Below are 15016 nucleotides of genomic sequence, written 5' to 3' on the forward strand. Positions count from 1 at the left end.
GGAAATAAAAATCAAGGGTTCAACTATGTATTACCCTGCATTCAAAGATCACAGGGCAGTTCAGAACATAAAATTACAAAATAAGAACACAAAATAAATAACCAAAAATCAAACAAAAGGACCCCCCCCCTTTAAACACATTTAAAAGGTTGTTGTTGTTGTTGTTGTTGTTTAGTCGTTTAGTCATGTCCGACTCTCGTGACCCCATGGACCAGAGCACACCAGGCACTCCCATCTTCCACTGCCTCCCGCAGTTTGGTCAAACTCATGCTGGTAGCTTCGAGAACACTGTCCAACCATCTCATCCTCTATCGTCCCCTTCTCCTTGTGCCCTCCATCTTTCCCAACATCAGGGTCTTTTCCAGGGAGTCTTCTCTTCTCATGAGGTGGCCAAAGTATTGGAGCATCAGCTTCACGATCTGTCCTTCCAGTGAGCACTCAGGGCTGATTTCCTTCAGAATGGAGCGGTTTGATCTTCTTGCAGTCCATGGGACTCTCAAGAGTCTCCTCCAGCACCATAATTCAAAAGCATCAATTGTTCAGCGGTCAGCCTTCTTTATGATTGTTTAATCAGTCAAAGCCCTAGTTATAAAGCCCTGGTTTTCACCTGGCACCTTCATAAGTGCTGTTACAGATCAGGGGCAACAGAGTTTGGGGGCGCAAGGGCACCCATAACTGTTAGGGTCAGTGAATGCTAGAAATTAATTTAGCTGATTTTGTGAGTATTGAAGGGAAGATGCTAGGCCGGTGGAAAAATGCAGGCTAAGCTTCCTTTCCACGCCATGGCTATTAACATGACAAAAGAAATATGGAGCAAGGACTGAAGGTAGACAGGATTTAGTTTTGGATTGAAGCTTGCCACTCATAAAAATCCAGAACTCAGTGAGCTGGGTTTTCACAAACAGGTTAAAAAGAGAACTGATGGGAATAATGTAATGTAAGTAATTTCACTTCAGCCATTACTGCACACTGGACATACTGAAAGCATCCATGCTCAACTCTGTTCTCTCAATTAGCCCAGTTACACATAGGCTGTTGTAAGTTTACAAATATTATATGTTGTTTCACTAATTAATTTCGCAGATTTTATACTATTCATCAAGAAAACATCTGCTCAGTTTCATAATTAGGTGTTAATGGGGAAAACAAAAAAGTGGGTGGATCTGTAGTCACAAGAACTGTCAAGGTTGATCTGCATTTTTCAGTGTACTGCTGTTTAGCAAGTTTTTAAAAAAATATATGCAAGAATTGAATCACATGTATAATATTTGCATCCATATGCCTGTTAACAGTGCTTTGGAGATAACCTGATTTTACATCTAGCTGAGCATCTTGAAGTAGATTTAGCAGAGTTACTAAAGTAGTGGAATTATCCTGAACAAGGCAGCAGAGGAATACCATTTTGATTTCCCATTCACCATCAAAGTAATAAGTTTAGTTCATGTGCTTTTGTTATGTCTGCCCAACTACTGCATTTCTGAAATGTATCATACAATTCTGCTTGCATTGTCACTCACCTGGTCTGCTATGTGCATTTGTCACCAGACTAGCAGTGTGTGGGTGTGAGAGAGAGAGGTGTCACAGGTAGTATCTACCCTATTCCACTTCTCTTATTTTTCTTTTTTTGTCTACACACACACACACACACACACACACACACACTGCTAGTCAACCAGCTAATCAACCAGCTTATCAATCAATATATCCATTTACATTTTTCCCCTTTTTTATCCCCTCTCCTCCCTCCCTCTCCCCCACCCAAGGACTTCCCTCAGCTTGTCTCTCCAGTTTCTTTACACATATTATCCTTTGTATTTTGTAAAATTGTACATATCATTGCCTTATCTATCATATATTCAACAAATAAATTTGTGTATGTTTATTCAAAACCTGCCAAGGAGTCCAAATCATTTTGTTGCCTTTTTTGTGCATAGGCCATGCTAATCTTCTCTGTATTGTTCCAATTTTAGTATATGTGCTGCTGCCGAAGCGAGCACTCTTTTTTTATTAATTTTAATAAAACATGTTAACATAACACAGGCACCACAGAAGCAACAGTGCATTAATCTACAAGCAAAACACTGTACTAAATCACCCAAGAGAGAAAAGCCGATTCCCAGCCATGACTACAAGAATATAAGATTATCTTTCACAATTGCCTTAAGTACGATGGTAGTTTATGTGTTCTGAAAGTGCTGTGTCCAACACTCAAGACCACTACCTGTCCTTAGAACGTGTGCCCATGGCTTTCCAGCTTTGAGCGACTTCCAGGCTTGCAAGGGTTAAGAGGAGTGACATAAGTTATTTGTGATGGATAATGGGGTGCATTGAACTATGGGGTTCATTGACCAGCAGGGGGTCAGAAAGAAAGGTGCTGGGTTGTAATTTCAGAGATTAATACAAAAACCCACAGCCAACATGGATCAGATCCTTCCTGGGATTGGTCTATCTCCAACTCCCCTATTTCCTCCCCCTCATCATCTGATCACTCTTTCCACAATGTCTCCAGAAGACTCTCATAGACTATGTTATAGTATTCAAAACAGGGTTCTGATCCTAATCTGTGCCTGGATAAGAGATTGCCTGCAACCCCAAATGTGTCACTTCAAGCTTCCTCAAGGAAGAGCAGGCTGTAAGCTGATTAAGTAAAAGATAATTTTTAAAAAAGAAATAAAAATGGAGTTCTGAAAAAAATACTGTTGAATAGTGTATGTCAAATCTCCACTCCTTATGCAGCTTTGGGCCTGAAGAAAGTTCAAAAACATCTAGCTGAAGTAGAGGAATGCATATCCCAGGATATTACTAAAACGAATTATTTCTATGTTTAATGGGAAATCAACTGAAGAAATGTAATTGACAAGAGAAGTTTTATTTTCCTTGAAGTAATCTCACTAGAAAAGGGTGTGTGTGGATGTGTAATATATGAAACAAAAGTCACATGAGAGGTTGTTTACTACAGTTTTATTTAGGAAACAATGCAATTTTGTTTTGATTTCACCAATACAAAATTAAGTTATTGCAGATGGTTACAGACGGAATGTTGCACTCTGTTTTAAAGTGCAATGAACATTTGATTAAGGCTGTAATCCTGTGCATATTTTTGTTTCTCGTTGTCAACAACAACAGAAAGTTTTGCAACAGAGATTACTCGTAAAATTATGGTGTGATCAATTCTTGTTTTGTAGTAGCGAGAATCAGTAAGGAAGATTCCTTGAATTCATTTTTTTATTATAAATTTGTACTTTCTCAATAAAACATAGACACTGAAATATAAAATAGCCCAATATTAGAAATGACCTATACATCAATGCCACACCAGCGTGCCACTCACCTCAGTGCTTGGCAGGAGGCCTCCTCAGTCCAGAGAGCTGAGCAATATGATGCCTCTGCTGAATCCAAACATCCCACAGCCTGGAATGATTGTTCTGCTAGTGTAAGAAAATGCAAAATTAAGCAGTACCAGCCTTTAACATTGCAGTCTGTGGGTTAAACCACAGAGCCTAGGACATGCCGATCAGAAGGTTGGCGATTCGAATCCCCGTGACAGGGTGAGCTCCTGTTGCTCGGTCCCTGCTCCTGCCAACCTAGCAGTTCGGAAGCATGTCAAAGTGCAAGTAGATAAATAGGTACTGCTCCGGCGGGAAGGTAAACGGCGTTTCCGTGCGCTGCTCTGGTTAACCAGAAGAGGCTTAGTCATGCTGGCCACATGACCCAGAAGCTGTACGCCGGCTCCCTCAGCCAATAAAGCGAGATGAGCACTGCAACCCCAGAGTCGGCCATGACTGGACCTAATGGTCAGGGGCCCCTTTACCAGTGTTATTTAGTAAAAAGTAAAAAGAACCAAGACTTATGCAAAATTAAAACAGAAGTCAAGCCCTGTTAACGGCCTTGAGAAATGTGGAAACATATTCTAAATCAGGTTTAAATATGCTCATCTAATATTTTGTGGTTGAAGAAATAGAGAATAAATAGAGTATTAAAAAACCAAAAAACCATTATTGCATTTGCACTCTGTGAGTGTCATGTCCAATTAACAAATGTTTTATGGAACTGGCTGTGGAGGAAACACCTTTACCTCTCACTGCCTCAGGGTGCAGGTCAGGGCTAAAGTTGCTGTGCTCTTTCCTAAGCTCAGGTATTACTCAGATTTGCATTCCTACCTTTTGGCCACCTAAAATGTCCCAGTCTTCTGCTATGAATATGAAGTAGTCTTGCCTCATAAGCTTACCTACCTTGACTAAGAATTAGAATGATAGTTTAGGAATTTGAATTTACTTTAAGTAGAAGGTTTTGTGACACAAATGGGATTGTCAGTGAGATAAATTGCAAAAAGTGCAAGGAAAACAAGTGGGAACTGTTGCGTTGTAAGAACTACTTTGCCCTCAATTAATAATGAAGATGATATTGAAGAATAGTCTCGTTAAAGGGTGGTTAATTTAAGTGAACACGGCAAATAGGACATGTCGCCATGTTAATCTCTGTCCAAACTGTCTGAACGCTATTAGCACACGTGACAATTGTTCCAATTGAGATACTCATTTTAAAACTTAGTTACCTAAATGATATTGCTAAATCCTGCTTTTAAAAGGAAGGAAAAATGCCAGAACAAGCTGTCCCAAAGTTTGAGGAACCACATACAGACATAAATATTGTGGAAAGGCCAGGGAGGAATGATGGAAAACTATGTTTGCACCTCAACACATTTCTTCCTTGTTATACTGTTCTTAGTGCTGTATCTGTTTTCTTGAGAGGGGGCGCTATCTATTGTTTACTACAACTCTTTGCTTATGGGTGCAGTTGATCCAAGCTGTAGTGGATTATTTGCAGGCACAGCCTTTCTCATCTTGTCATGTTCAAATTTCACTCAGTTTGTATGCTGCGGTTGATTCAGAATCTATACCTGGGTGCCAGAAGTCACTGCTTGTCACAGTTGCTTGAGTTGGTTTGATCCAATTTTCCTGGAAGGCCTTCACAGTGCACTGGGAATATCACTGATTTTGCAGCTATTACATGTTGAAACAATGTTGGTTATTTGTTAAGTACTAAACTTAATGTATTGTTTAATAGTTGGGAAGCTTTATTCTACTTGTTAGCCACCTACATCTGATTAAGACAGTTAAGCAGTTTCACTTAGAACTGGTTTGGTGTGTTCAATTCTTGATCCATAGTAGCAAGAATTAGTAAGTAAGGATCTTTTCGTGCCAGTTTCAGTTTTTATTATAAATGTATGCTTTTCCAGTAAAGCCTAGACATCAAAATATAAAATAGACTAGGATAATAAATAATAGTTACAATACATTTCTTATACAAATGTTTACATCTTAGAATTTCAGCAGGGTAGCATTTCTAGGAGAAAGTAATCTTGCCCACCCCTGTTCCAGCTGGAAGGTTTACAGGCAAGGAGCTTAAGATGGTAGAAAGCTAATTTGTTTAGAACTTAGAGCATATTTGTGCAATTTCTAAAGATCGCATGATGTTGAATTAATCTTTAACATAAGCGAAGAATCCCATAAATTTGGGCTTATATTCTTATTATTCTGTTATTTAAATGTTCTTAAATAATTAGAAGATGATTGGACATGGACACATCTGTTTCTTATAGATAAGTTCTACATTTGTGCATTTCATTTTCTAGATAAGAATTGACAGGTCTTAACGCAGAGCTACTACTATCTTACTCTAACATGGGAATGTAAATGTTATGGCTTTCAACTGATAAACAAAAGTCCAAGTAAACCTCTGACTTTGAGTGACAGCTTTACAACTCAACTTTCTTCCTGATTGCCATGATCTTGTTTATATAAGTTACCCAGAAGACATCATTAACATGAACTGCTTTTGTGTCTTCCCTTAACATAACAGCAATAACACCTTTACATTTGTGAATATTTTCATATGAATCATGTCAATTTGCCTTCTGCTTGCCCTTTCCTTACAAGATACCTTGTATCACTGATGGAGGTGAATCAGCAATTTCTCCGGAGTCTCTTCTCATCCAGAAGTGCTAAAGCAACTGATTTTGCTAATTACGGACAGTATCATGGCTATCAGCTTGATGGAGATTGTAAACAAACTTTATTTTAGATATGTGGAGCTGATGCAAAGTTTTATGAACAGAAATGATTGTTTTGGTAATAGCCATAAAGAGACAGCTGTGGACAGGATTCCTGCATTCCAGAGGGTTGGACCAGATTACCCTTGGGGGTCCGTTCCAACTCTACTATGATTCCACCAGGTGGGGGAAATGGGTCACCCTCTTCCTCTCTTCCTCTTAATAAACTTATTTGATGCGGGTTCAGAAACTTCAGCTGGTTCAGAGTGCATCAAAGTTGGCTATAGAAAACAGGTGTCTCCCATGTTGCAACAGTTTCATGCCTTACTGATCCATGTCCTATGGTTCATTCAAAAAGTGCTGATTTTGGATCGAGGGCCCGACCCCCGTTATGTGAAATAAACACACAAGGACACGTGATATAAGGTTAATGGGCAAGAAAAGGCCACAACTTTATTGATTACAGCAGTGAAAAGGTATTGGCTTAGGCATTGGATGACTATAGGAGGTGGGTTTATTCAACAGTAGGTGGAGCCTGTTGATGCTAATCCAACTATAGGCTCACCCCTGATGTCACCGAGGGTCGTGCCATGGCCTCCCGCCAAGCAGGCATCGGACGGAATACACGACCGCCAGATTCCTTTAACGGAATAACCCACGGTAGATAGCATAGGCGATGGCCACACCTAGCCCTTGACACACATGAATCCAATGCCTAACCTACCCACCAATACCACAAAAGTTGGGACGATTGCTACGAGGTAGGCGAAAAAACCAAAAAGCCTAATGCCAAATGGAAAAATTCCTACCAGGCCCCCCAGACAACTGGGGCAACCAACCTAAGGTCCATAGCAAGGCCAAAAAACCTAGACCCTGAGCTAAATGGGAGTGGAGGGTGGGTGACTCGCTGCGGGACGATGACGACTGAGGAGGAGGCGGAGCTGGAGCCGCAGCATTAAGCTGCTAAACACGCCCCCCGGAGACACCTGGTTGGCTGCCTCCGGTGGGCGTGGGCACCAGCCAGGTGAGGAGGGGCGGGGGCTAAGGCTCCCGCCCACAACCACTCCCCTCTCTTCCAGGGAGGAGAGTCTTTATGACCTACAGACCCACTTGGGATCTGAAAAACTGTATTCCAATTCTATCACCATATGAACTTGCCCATGGTTTAAATATCTTCATCATCAACTGAGTTCTTGTGGACATTGTAAATATGCCGCAATTCGTTCAGATAGAATTAGATTTTATTAGTATGATTGATTTATCTGGCTTCTTCGTTTCTGATATTCTGTATTTTAGTTTTAGTTTTACTGTTAGACGCCTTGTGGACCTTTGGGTGAAAAGGCAGGGTATAATTTTAAGAAATACATAATTAGAAACACTTTTAAATTACCAGAAATCTACTTGTTTGCCATTGTTAGCTTTTTTCCAGCTTACATAATGGTATAACTTTATAGTTTAATAAAGGGCAATTAAAGATAATTGGAAAAGCAATCAAATTTTGAACTTCTTTCTGTTGTTAACAGATACCATAAATATTTCAATAATTTGCATTAGTTTGTTTTTAGTTTAGTGCAACATTTTACATACTGTGAATTAACCTTTCTGTTCTCTTATTTCTTGGCAAAGCAATACTAATACCATTCAGTAATTTTCTTTTCCTGTAGCTGCATGAAAATAATTTCCCAGGCCCACTTGTAAATTACTAGGTTACACACAGGCAAGATTTGTAAAGGCAGTGAGGAAGTTTGGCAAGATGTGTTAATGACTACTAGGCAGGTCAGTTAGATTATAATTAACTGAAATCAGTTGCTATAGAAGCTGCAAAGGCTTTTATATTCATCTACTTATTTTTTAAAGATGAAAATTATATATACCTTTGAAACCATGTTTTAAAAACCTTATTCAAGCATATGAGCTTCAAGAAAGATAGCATACCAGCTCCTATAGGAAATGGCTTTTGATACACACACCCATATTCTGTCCATAAACTGTGATCTATAAAACTAAATTACATAGTAACTGCAGTTCTTATCGGATCTAATCCCATTGCCATACTACTACCACAAATTAACTAGATGACAGTGGCACCGGTCCAATACCAAGTTGCATGCTGCAAATCCTAATGAAACTTTGCATGTGCAACTGCACTGGATTATGGTTACTGAAATTTGTGACATGTGGCATGCTAGTGCCACATTTTTGGCCCTTCTTATCATCTTAGAATTGCCAGAATGGACAAGGGATGGAACCAAATCCACTTCTTTTATAATTTAACAACTTTCCCTAAGTGCTGAGTCACCAAGTGAAGTAATATGGAGTCAAATATATATGTGTGACTGTTTTCTTAAAGTCACAGCCTTGTTCTAGAAAAGCACCAAAAAGCTGTTATTGCTTTAGAGATGTGAATAATTATGGGTGAAATCATATGCATATGGTGCTATATTATTCCTACTAGGTATGGATTCTTTCCCATAACTGTATGCAAGCAAACAACCTTGGGATTCATCTGCTTAAGAATACATCTCATTTAATGCATATTTTCATTTATTGACTTTCAGAACATTCTTATGCTTGGATCTTCAATGAATATCCATCATTTGTGCAAGAAGACAGTCGTCGATTTGTTTCTCAGGAAACTGGGCATCTCTACATAGCCAAAGTAGAGCCATCTGATGTAGGAAATTATACATGTGTCGTGACAAGTACCGTAACAAATGCCAAAGTTCTTGGCTCGCCAACACCTTTAGTGCTGCGTACTGATGGTATGTATGAGTTTATGCTTATGTAATGTAGCAACTAACAGTTGCTTAGTGTAATACTCAATGGTTTCTAATTCTTTGGAATACACACTTTTTTCAATGCATAATTTATCTCTAACAAAACTATTTATGTTGCCTTTGCCTTGCTAGTTATGAATATTGTACTTTCCTTTAGTGCCCCATTTTTTGGGTGTAATGTCATCATGTAGGATACTGTTAAGTGGTGATTCTGATGAAGTACTGTATTTTTCGCTCTATAAGACGCACCAGACCACAAGATGCACCTAGTTTTTGGAGGAGGAAAACAAGAAAAAAAATATTCTGAATCTCAGAAGCCAGAACAGCAAGAGGGATCGCTACGCAGTGAAAGCAGCGATCCCTCTTGCTGTTCTGGCTTCTGGGATAGCTGTGCAGCCTGCATTCGCTCCATAAGACGCACACACATTTCCCCTTACTTTTTAGGAGGGAAAAAGTGAGTCTTATAGAGCAAAAAATATGGTACATTGAAAGAACCCAAATACAAGAGTGGCTACTAGGAATTGTCAACCAAATGACAGTTCTCAACCAGAAGACTACTAGGAAGCTAAAAGAAAAAAAATAATAAATTCCTTCCTTAAAATATCCAAAGAAGTCTTATTGCATAGTTGTTCCCTGGGGCTCAAAGATACAAGCCTCCTTCCCTAATCACTCTTTTCCTTTTCTGGAATAACAGGAGTAATGGGGGAATACGAACCCAAAATAGAAGTTCAGTTTCCTGAATCACTTCCAGCTGCTAAAGGTTCGATAGTAAAACTGGAATGCTTTGCCCTTGGAAAGTAAGTTTGTATTCATGTTTATCCATATTGCTATAGTTGGAAACAGAAAAGTTATGTTGTATGTTAAATGGATGACATGAGATCCTTTTAAATATGCCATAATATTTTAGTTTCATATAAATAGTTACAATCTTTGTGTCTAGTTATAAACTAAACAACTTCTCACTATTATTGCACATGTGATACATTAATAAGATTTTTCTGCTGCCTTGTTTAAAACAAATAAGTACATACTTTGCCTCCTCCCCATTCTATCCTCACCTGTGAAGTAAGTTATGCTGGGAGTGAATGACTGGCTCAAGGTCACCCAGTGAGTTTCATGTCTGAGTGGGAATTTAACCATGGTCTCCCATGTCCTGTTACAGCACTAACCACTATCCCACACTGATTCTAAGGTGGTATGACTGTTCACAAAAACACGTGTTTGACAACCTCCTGAGCTAGGATTATAGTGTTTAATTGAGAAAACATTGAACTATGGGAGTCTGCAAAATTTGGGCTAAATTTCACTTTGACCCATGGATTCCTCCCCCTCCCAAATAATAATAATAATAATATCTGATTCTTGTGATGATGGAATTAGAACTGAAATTAGAATACCTCCTGAGAATTTCCAGAGACCAAAAGACTAAAACAATAGCACATATTTATGCTTTCGGACCTAGAGTGTCTGTCAATCCTACCTAGAATTAATGTATCCATTCAACCGGAATGAAGTCTTGGCTCACTTGACTATGTCTCAATCTTAGATAATGACTGAGTATCAAGTTCTAGATTTGGGAATCTAATGAAATGAAAGTGAAAGTGTAAAGTGAAAGTGAAAGTGTCAATGAAAGTGTAACAGGTACTCTAGAATAAATTATCACAGTGGTGTGTTGGTGTTGTTTTAAAGTACCAAATATTGTTAATTCCTTCGAATGCTGCAATATTTTGTTTCATTTTTAATCAGTTCTTTTAAAATTATCTTCAAAAGCCTTAATTGCATTTGGTTTCTGCAGCCCAGTACCTCGGATTAACTGGAGAAGAGCTGATGGGATGCCATTTCCAAGCAAAGTAATGTTGAGGAAATCCAATGGCATGATTGAAATTCCAAATTTCCAACAAGAAGATGCTGGTCTCTATGAGTGCATTACTGAGAACTCTAGAGGGAAAAATGTTGCCAGGGGGCGCTTGACATATTACGGTAAGAAACCTTTTTTTATATGGAAAAAATGTTGAAATAGCTTAGTCATGCTGGCCACATGACCCGGAAGCTGTCTGCGGACAAATCCTGGCTCCCTCGGCCTATAGAGCAAGATGAGCGCAACCCCAGAGTCATCCACGACTGGACCTAATAGTCAGGGGTACCTTTACCTTTACCTTAAAAATGGCAAATGTCCAATTTTAATGTGATGCAGTTGTATAAATATGAAGTCAGAACAAAGCCATTTATCACTAAACTGAAAACTATGGAGAGACCTGGTCTTAATAGAGATATTGGATTCCTGTCTCATTACATATGCTAATCATCTGCATACTATCCATTCCTTTTTCCTGTAGGACTAATTGCAGTCAGTCAACAGGTTTACCATAGCCATTGAGCCAATCACCCATCTCCTACTACCCTCCTGAGAAAAACCCCATCCTACCCTCCCACTATATATAAGGGTCTGGTGACTTCTGTTTCAGTGTATCTGAAGAAGTGTGCACGCACACGAAAGCTTATACCCAGAACAAACTTAGTTGGTCTATAAGGTGCTACTGGACAATTTTTTATTTTTTATATTTTTATTTTGACTGCGTCAGACCATCACGGCTACCTACCTGAATCTATTTACACAGGGATCTCAGTTTGTTAATCTCACATCATAGAGCTTTCCTAAATCAAACCCCCCAAAGGGTGATGGGGCATTATGTACATTATGATGAGAACCAGGCAAAATATATTGGCTATAGTTCACTGCCCTCTAGGATCACAGGAATATAGTTGGGGTGAACAGCTTGCAGAAAGCCCTTCCCCGGTCTATTTCACCTAGCATTTTCCTTGTTGGCTTCTAGGTGCCAACTGAAACACTGCTCTTTGTGTAGGCTTCTAATGTGCAAGTTTTTAAAAGAGACTGGACTCTTAAAAGTTTTGTTATTGGTTTCAAACATAGTTTTAAGTTGACGTTGATTGCTATTGGTCTCTGCTTCCATTGCTCTTATTTCTGCTTTTAAGAGAATTTCCTTCTCCCAACAGTCAGTGTGAAACTTCCTCTAATGGGACCATTCTCAGTGTGGGCAGCCAGGCAGCCAATATAGAGTACACCAGGTCCAAACAGGAGCAGGACTGCTGCTGGCTGAGCCGGATTAAGGAAAAGCAGACCTTTAAAATAAATTTACACCCTTTTTGCTGGCATATATTCTGCTAGCTTGCCAGGCCACATGACTAAGCAAAGGGGATAAGACTAGTGAATCTTGGGTTTGTATTACTCCCTAATGGGGCTTTCTCCAATGGTGAAACATTTCCTCTGTTGAGGATTATTCCTCTCACTGCAAAAAGACTTCCTCCATCACAGAAATGGATACTGGGACACTTTTATGTCCATATTTCTTTACAAAATATCGGGAACCAGTATCTTTCGTACTTGGTATCGGTATATGAGAACTTGTACATGAAAAGTGCTTTTCCATATAATGATGTCTACGGTGATCATATTGAAAAAATAACCCCAGTTTTGATAATATCCTTTAAGTATATACGTTTTAATCTCTTTACCAATGAGCAGGTTTTCTTTTTGTTTTGTCTCAGTGGAAGCTGTGTCTGGTGTGATTACAATGAGGAAGTTATAGTCCAGATTCCACTGCAGAGATCTGCATTCCTTTTCAAGTCTATATTTGAGCAGTTTGCTCTCCATTACATTTGGTTGATCCCTGGTTCATAGGAAATTATTTCCAGTAAATAACAACAAGAAGAACAAAAAACAGTCAGTGACAGTATTTTAGTGATTTCTGGAAGACTGGTGGTATCTAAAAGGTCTTAAATATGACATGCGCTGTTTCCTGGAATAACGTCTGACAGGAAGTTCAGAAAAGTTGATGTTGCTACTTTATTGGAAGATAAAAGTGCAAATGGTTTAGCTTATTCATAAGATTTCTAAGCTGTGATATCTCCCAATTTGTGACAAGTTCATATTTTGAGTCACAAGGTGATATCACCCTCAATTATGGAAAAGATATATTAATCAAAAAAGGGGGGGAATCTCCCAGTGTGCAGAAAAGGATGAAAACTTTAATTATAAGTAGACATTTCCTAACTATAAACCAGTTAGCATTCTATAAGCGTCACCCAGGCAAATGTCAAAGCAGGAAAAGATTAAATAAAACTGGTTAATCCTGTCACATGGATTACAGTGGAGAACTGATAATATAAACTCTGTATCACTTTAACATATGAGGTGGTTATTTATGGCTAGCATAGCAACTGAATCTCACCCAACCCAAACATATTTGATGGACCATCTGAATGGTTGGGCACTGTATGGTATGGAAAGCTTCACATACAGCCAAACTATAGATGTATGGGTGCGCACATGAGCACGTGTTGTTTCTTGTTGTTGCTGCTGGTGGTGGTACATCATCATCGCCACTGCACAGCATACTTACTGTATGATCTGTTATTTTAACCAGTGTAAGAACATAAGAAGAACACTCAGGGCCAGATTTAGGTTTGATGAGGCGCTAAGCTACTGAAGGTAATGCGGCTTTTTATATGTCCAGCTGTCCTTTGTCAACAACAAATGATTGCTGTTTTTGTGCTGAATATATGCTATACCTACGGGACCACCTCTCCTGGTATGCCCCATGGAGGACCTTAAGGTCCACATATAGCAACACCTTAGAGGCCCTGGGCCCTAAGGAAGTTAGATTAGCCTCAACCAGAGCCAGGGCCTTCTCAACACTGGCTCCGACCTGGTGGAACGCTCTGTCTCATGAGCCCAGGGCCCTGTGGGATCTGTTTTCTTTCTGCAGGGCTTGTAAGACAGCGTTGTTCCACCTGGCCTTTGGCTTAGAATCAGTTTGATTCCCTCCCCCTCTTTCTTTTTCCTTTCTCCTCCTATGAAGAGATTGGACCCTAATGTTTTAATGTTGTATCTTAATCTTTTAAATTGTATTTTAATCAACTTGTTTTTATTATTGGTTGTTAGCTGCCCTGAGCCCAGTCTTGGCTGGGGAGGGCGGGGTTTAAATAAAAAATTATTATTATTTATTATTATATGGTAATTTATGGACCTAATAGGTATCTAAAGACATTTGCACATGTTGCCATGCAACCAGTCCATGCAGAATGTAGGCATCCTATATATAGAAATGAGCAAACCAGTGATATTTTAGGGAGAAGGCTAGCAGGCGGGGCCCATTACTTACATCATAGGAGCCTACACAACACAAAACACTGTTGCTGTGTGTAGGTTTTATTTTATTTGTTTTTTATCATACATTTTGGAAATGTACATCCAGTGTTGTTTTTTTCCTTCAAATTTTTTTGGGGCCCCTAAGAGAGTGGGGCCCTAAGCTATAGCTTGTTTAGCTTATGCGTAAATGCGGCACTTAGAACACTGCTGGATCCGGCCAATGGTCCATCTCATCCAGAATCCTGTTCTCACAGTGGCCAACCAGATGCGTGTGAGAAGCCCCCAAGTAGGAACTAAGGGCACCAACCCACTTGTGATTTCCAGAAACTGACAGTGGAAGCCAGCAGATGAACAACCTGCTTTTCATCTCAGACTTAATTGTCACAAGTGTCTAGAAGCAGCGGTGGACTAGCAGATTTTACAACTGCACCTGAATCCCTGTCAGTTTGCAAAGGTTATCATTCTGTGGCATTTTTTACTTTGCTTTTTTGTTTTTGCAGTGCCAGTTGAGGGTTCCAAATCAGGCTCCCTGCATGATAACAGATCCAGCAGTGTTGTGGCTGTCACTGTAACACCCCTTCAACATACTTCCTAGTCAATATTCTAGGCCATTTACTAATGACAAGAAAACCATTGACGGTAGCGTTCAATCCACCATGCTCTCTCTGCAGTTGCAGGAGGGGCCCACAACTGACAGACCTTAGTCTCTCCCAGCAGCAGATATAAGGCTATGAAGGACTGCACTCTTATTTATTATTTAATATATACAATACATAGCAAACTGTAGTGTTATAATCCTTTATGGAACAATATATATCACAAAGATTTTTGGGACAGCATTTCTTGTGTGCTGCCTGTGTGCATTGTTTAGCCTTTGCAATGGGAAGTGAAACATCCCTTAATTTGCTATTTCTACAATAAAGAAATGCCTTTCTTGGGGACTTTTTTTAAAAAACAAAAATTGTCAGCTTGCAAAATAGTTTTATATTAAGAAAACAGCAATATAGTCTCTTGGCG

At 39.4% G+C, this 15016-nt stretch overlaps 1 protein-coding gene and 1 non-coding gene across 3 annotated transcripts in view; one reads left to right on the plus strand and one right to left on the minus strand.

Moving 5' to 3' along the window:
- CNTN3 (contactin 3) overlaps positions 1-15016 on the plus strand; it is a 122757-nt gene that overhangs the window by 59669 nt on the left and 48072 nt on the right. For both annotated transcript variants that reach the window (XM_053378171.1, XM_053378172.1), the window contains 3 exons: positions 8611-8814; positions 9524-9626; positions 10625-10809. In XM_053378171.1, coding sequence (XP_053234146.1) covers positions 8611-8814; positions 9524-9626; positions 10625-10809 — 492 coding nt within the window. The remainder of the gene's footprint in view (positions 1-8610; positions 8815-9523; positions 9627-10624; positions 10810-15016) is intronic.
- LOC128409681 (U6 spliceosomal RNA) lies at positions 1886-1997 on the minus strand. The gene has a single exon (XR_008329293.1). It is a non-coding gene; the product is annotated as a U6 spliceosomal RNA (small nuclear RNA).

The sequence above is a fragment of the Podarcis raffonei genome, chromosome 2, assembly GCF_027172205.1.
Source record: "Podarcis raffonei isolate rPodRaf1 chromosome 2, rPodRaf1.pri, whole genome shotgun sequence".
Lineage (NCBI taxonomy): Eukaryota > Metazoa > Chordata > Lepidosauria > Squamata > Lacertidae > Podarcis > Podarcis raffonei.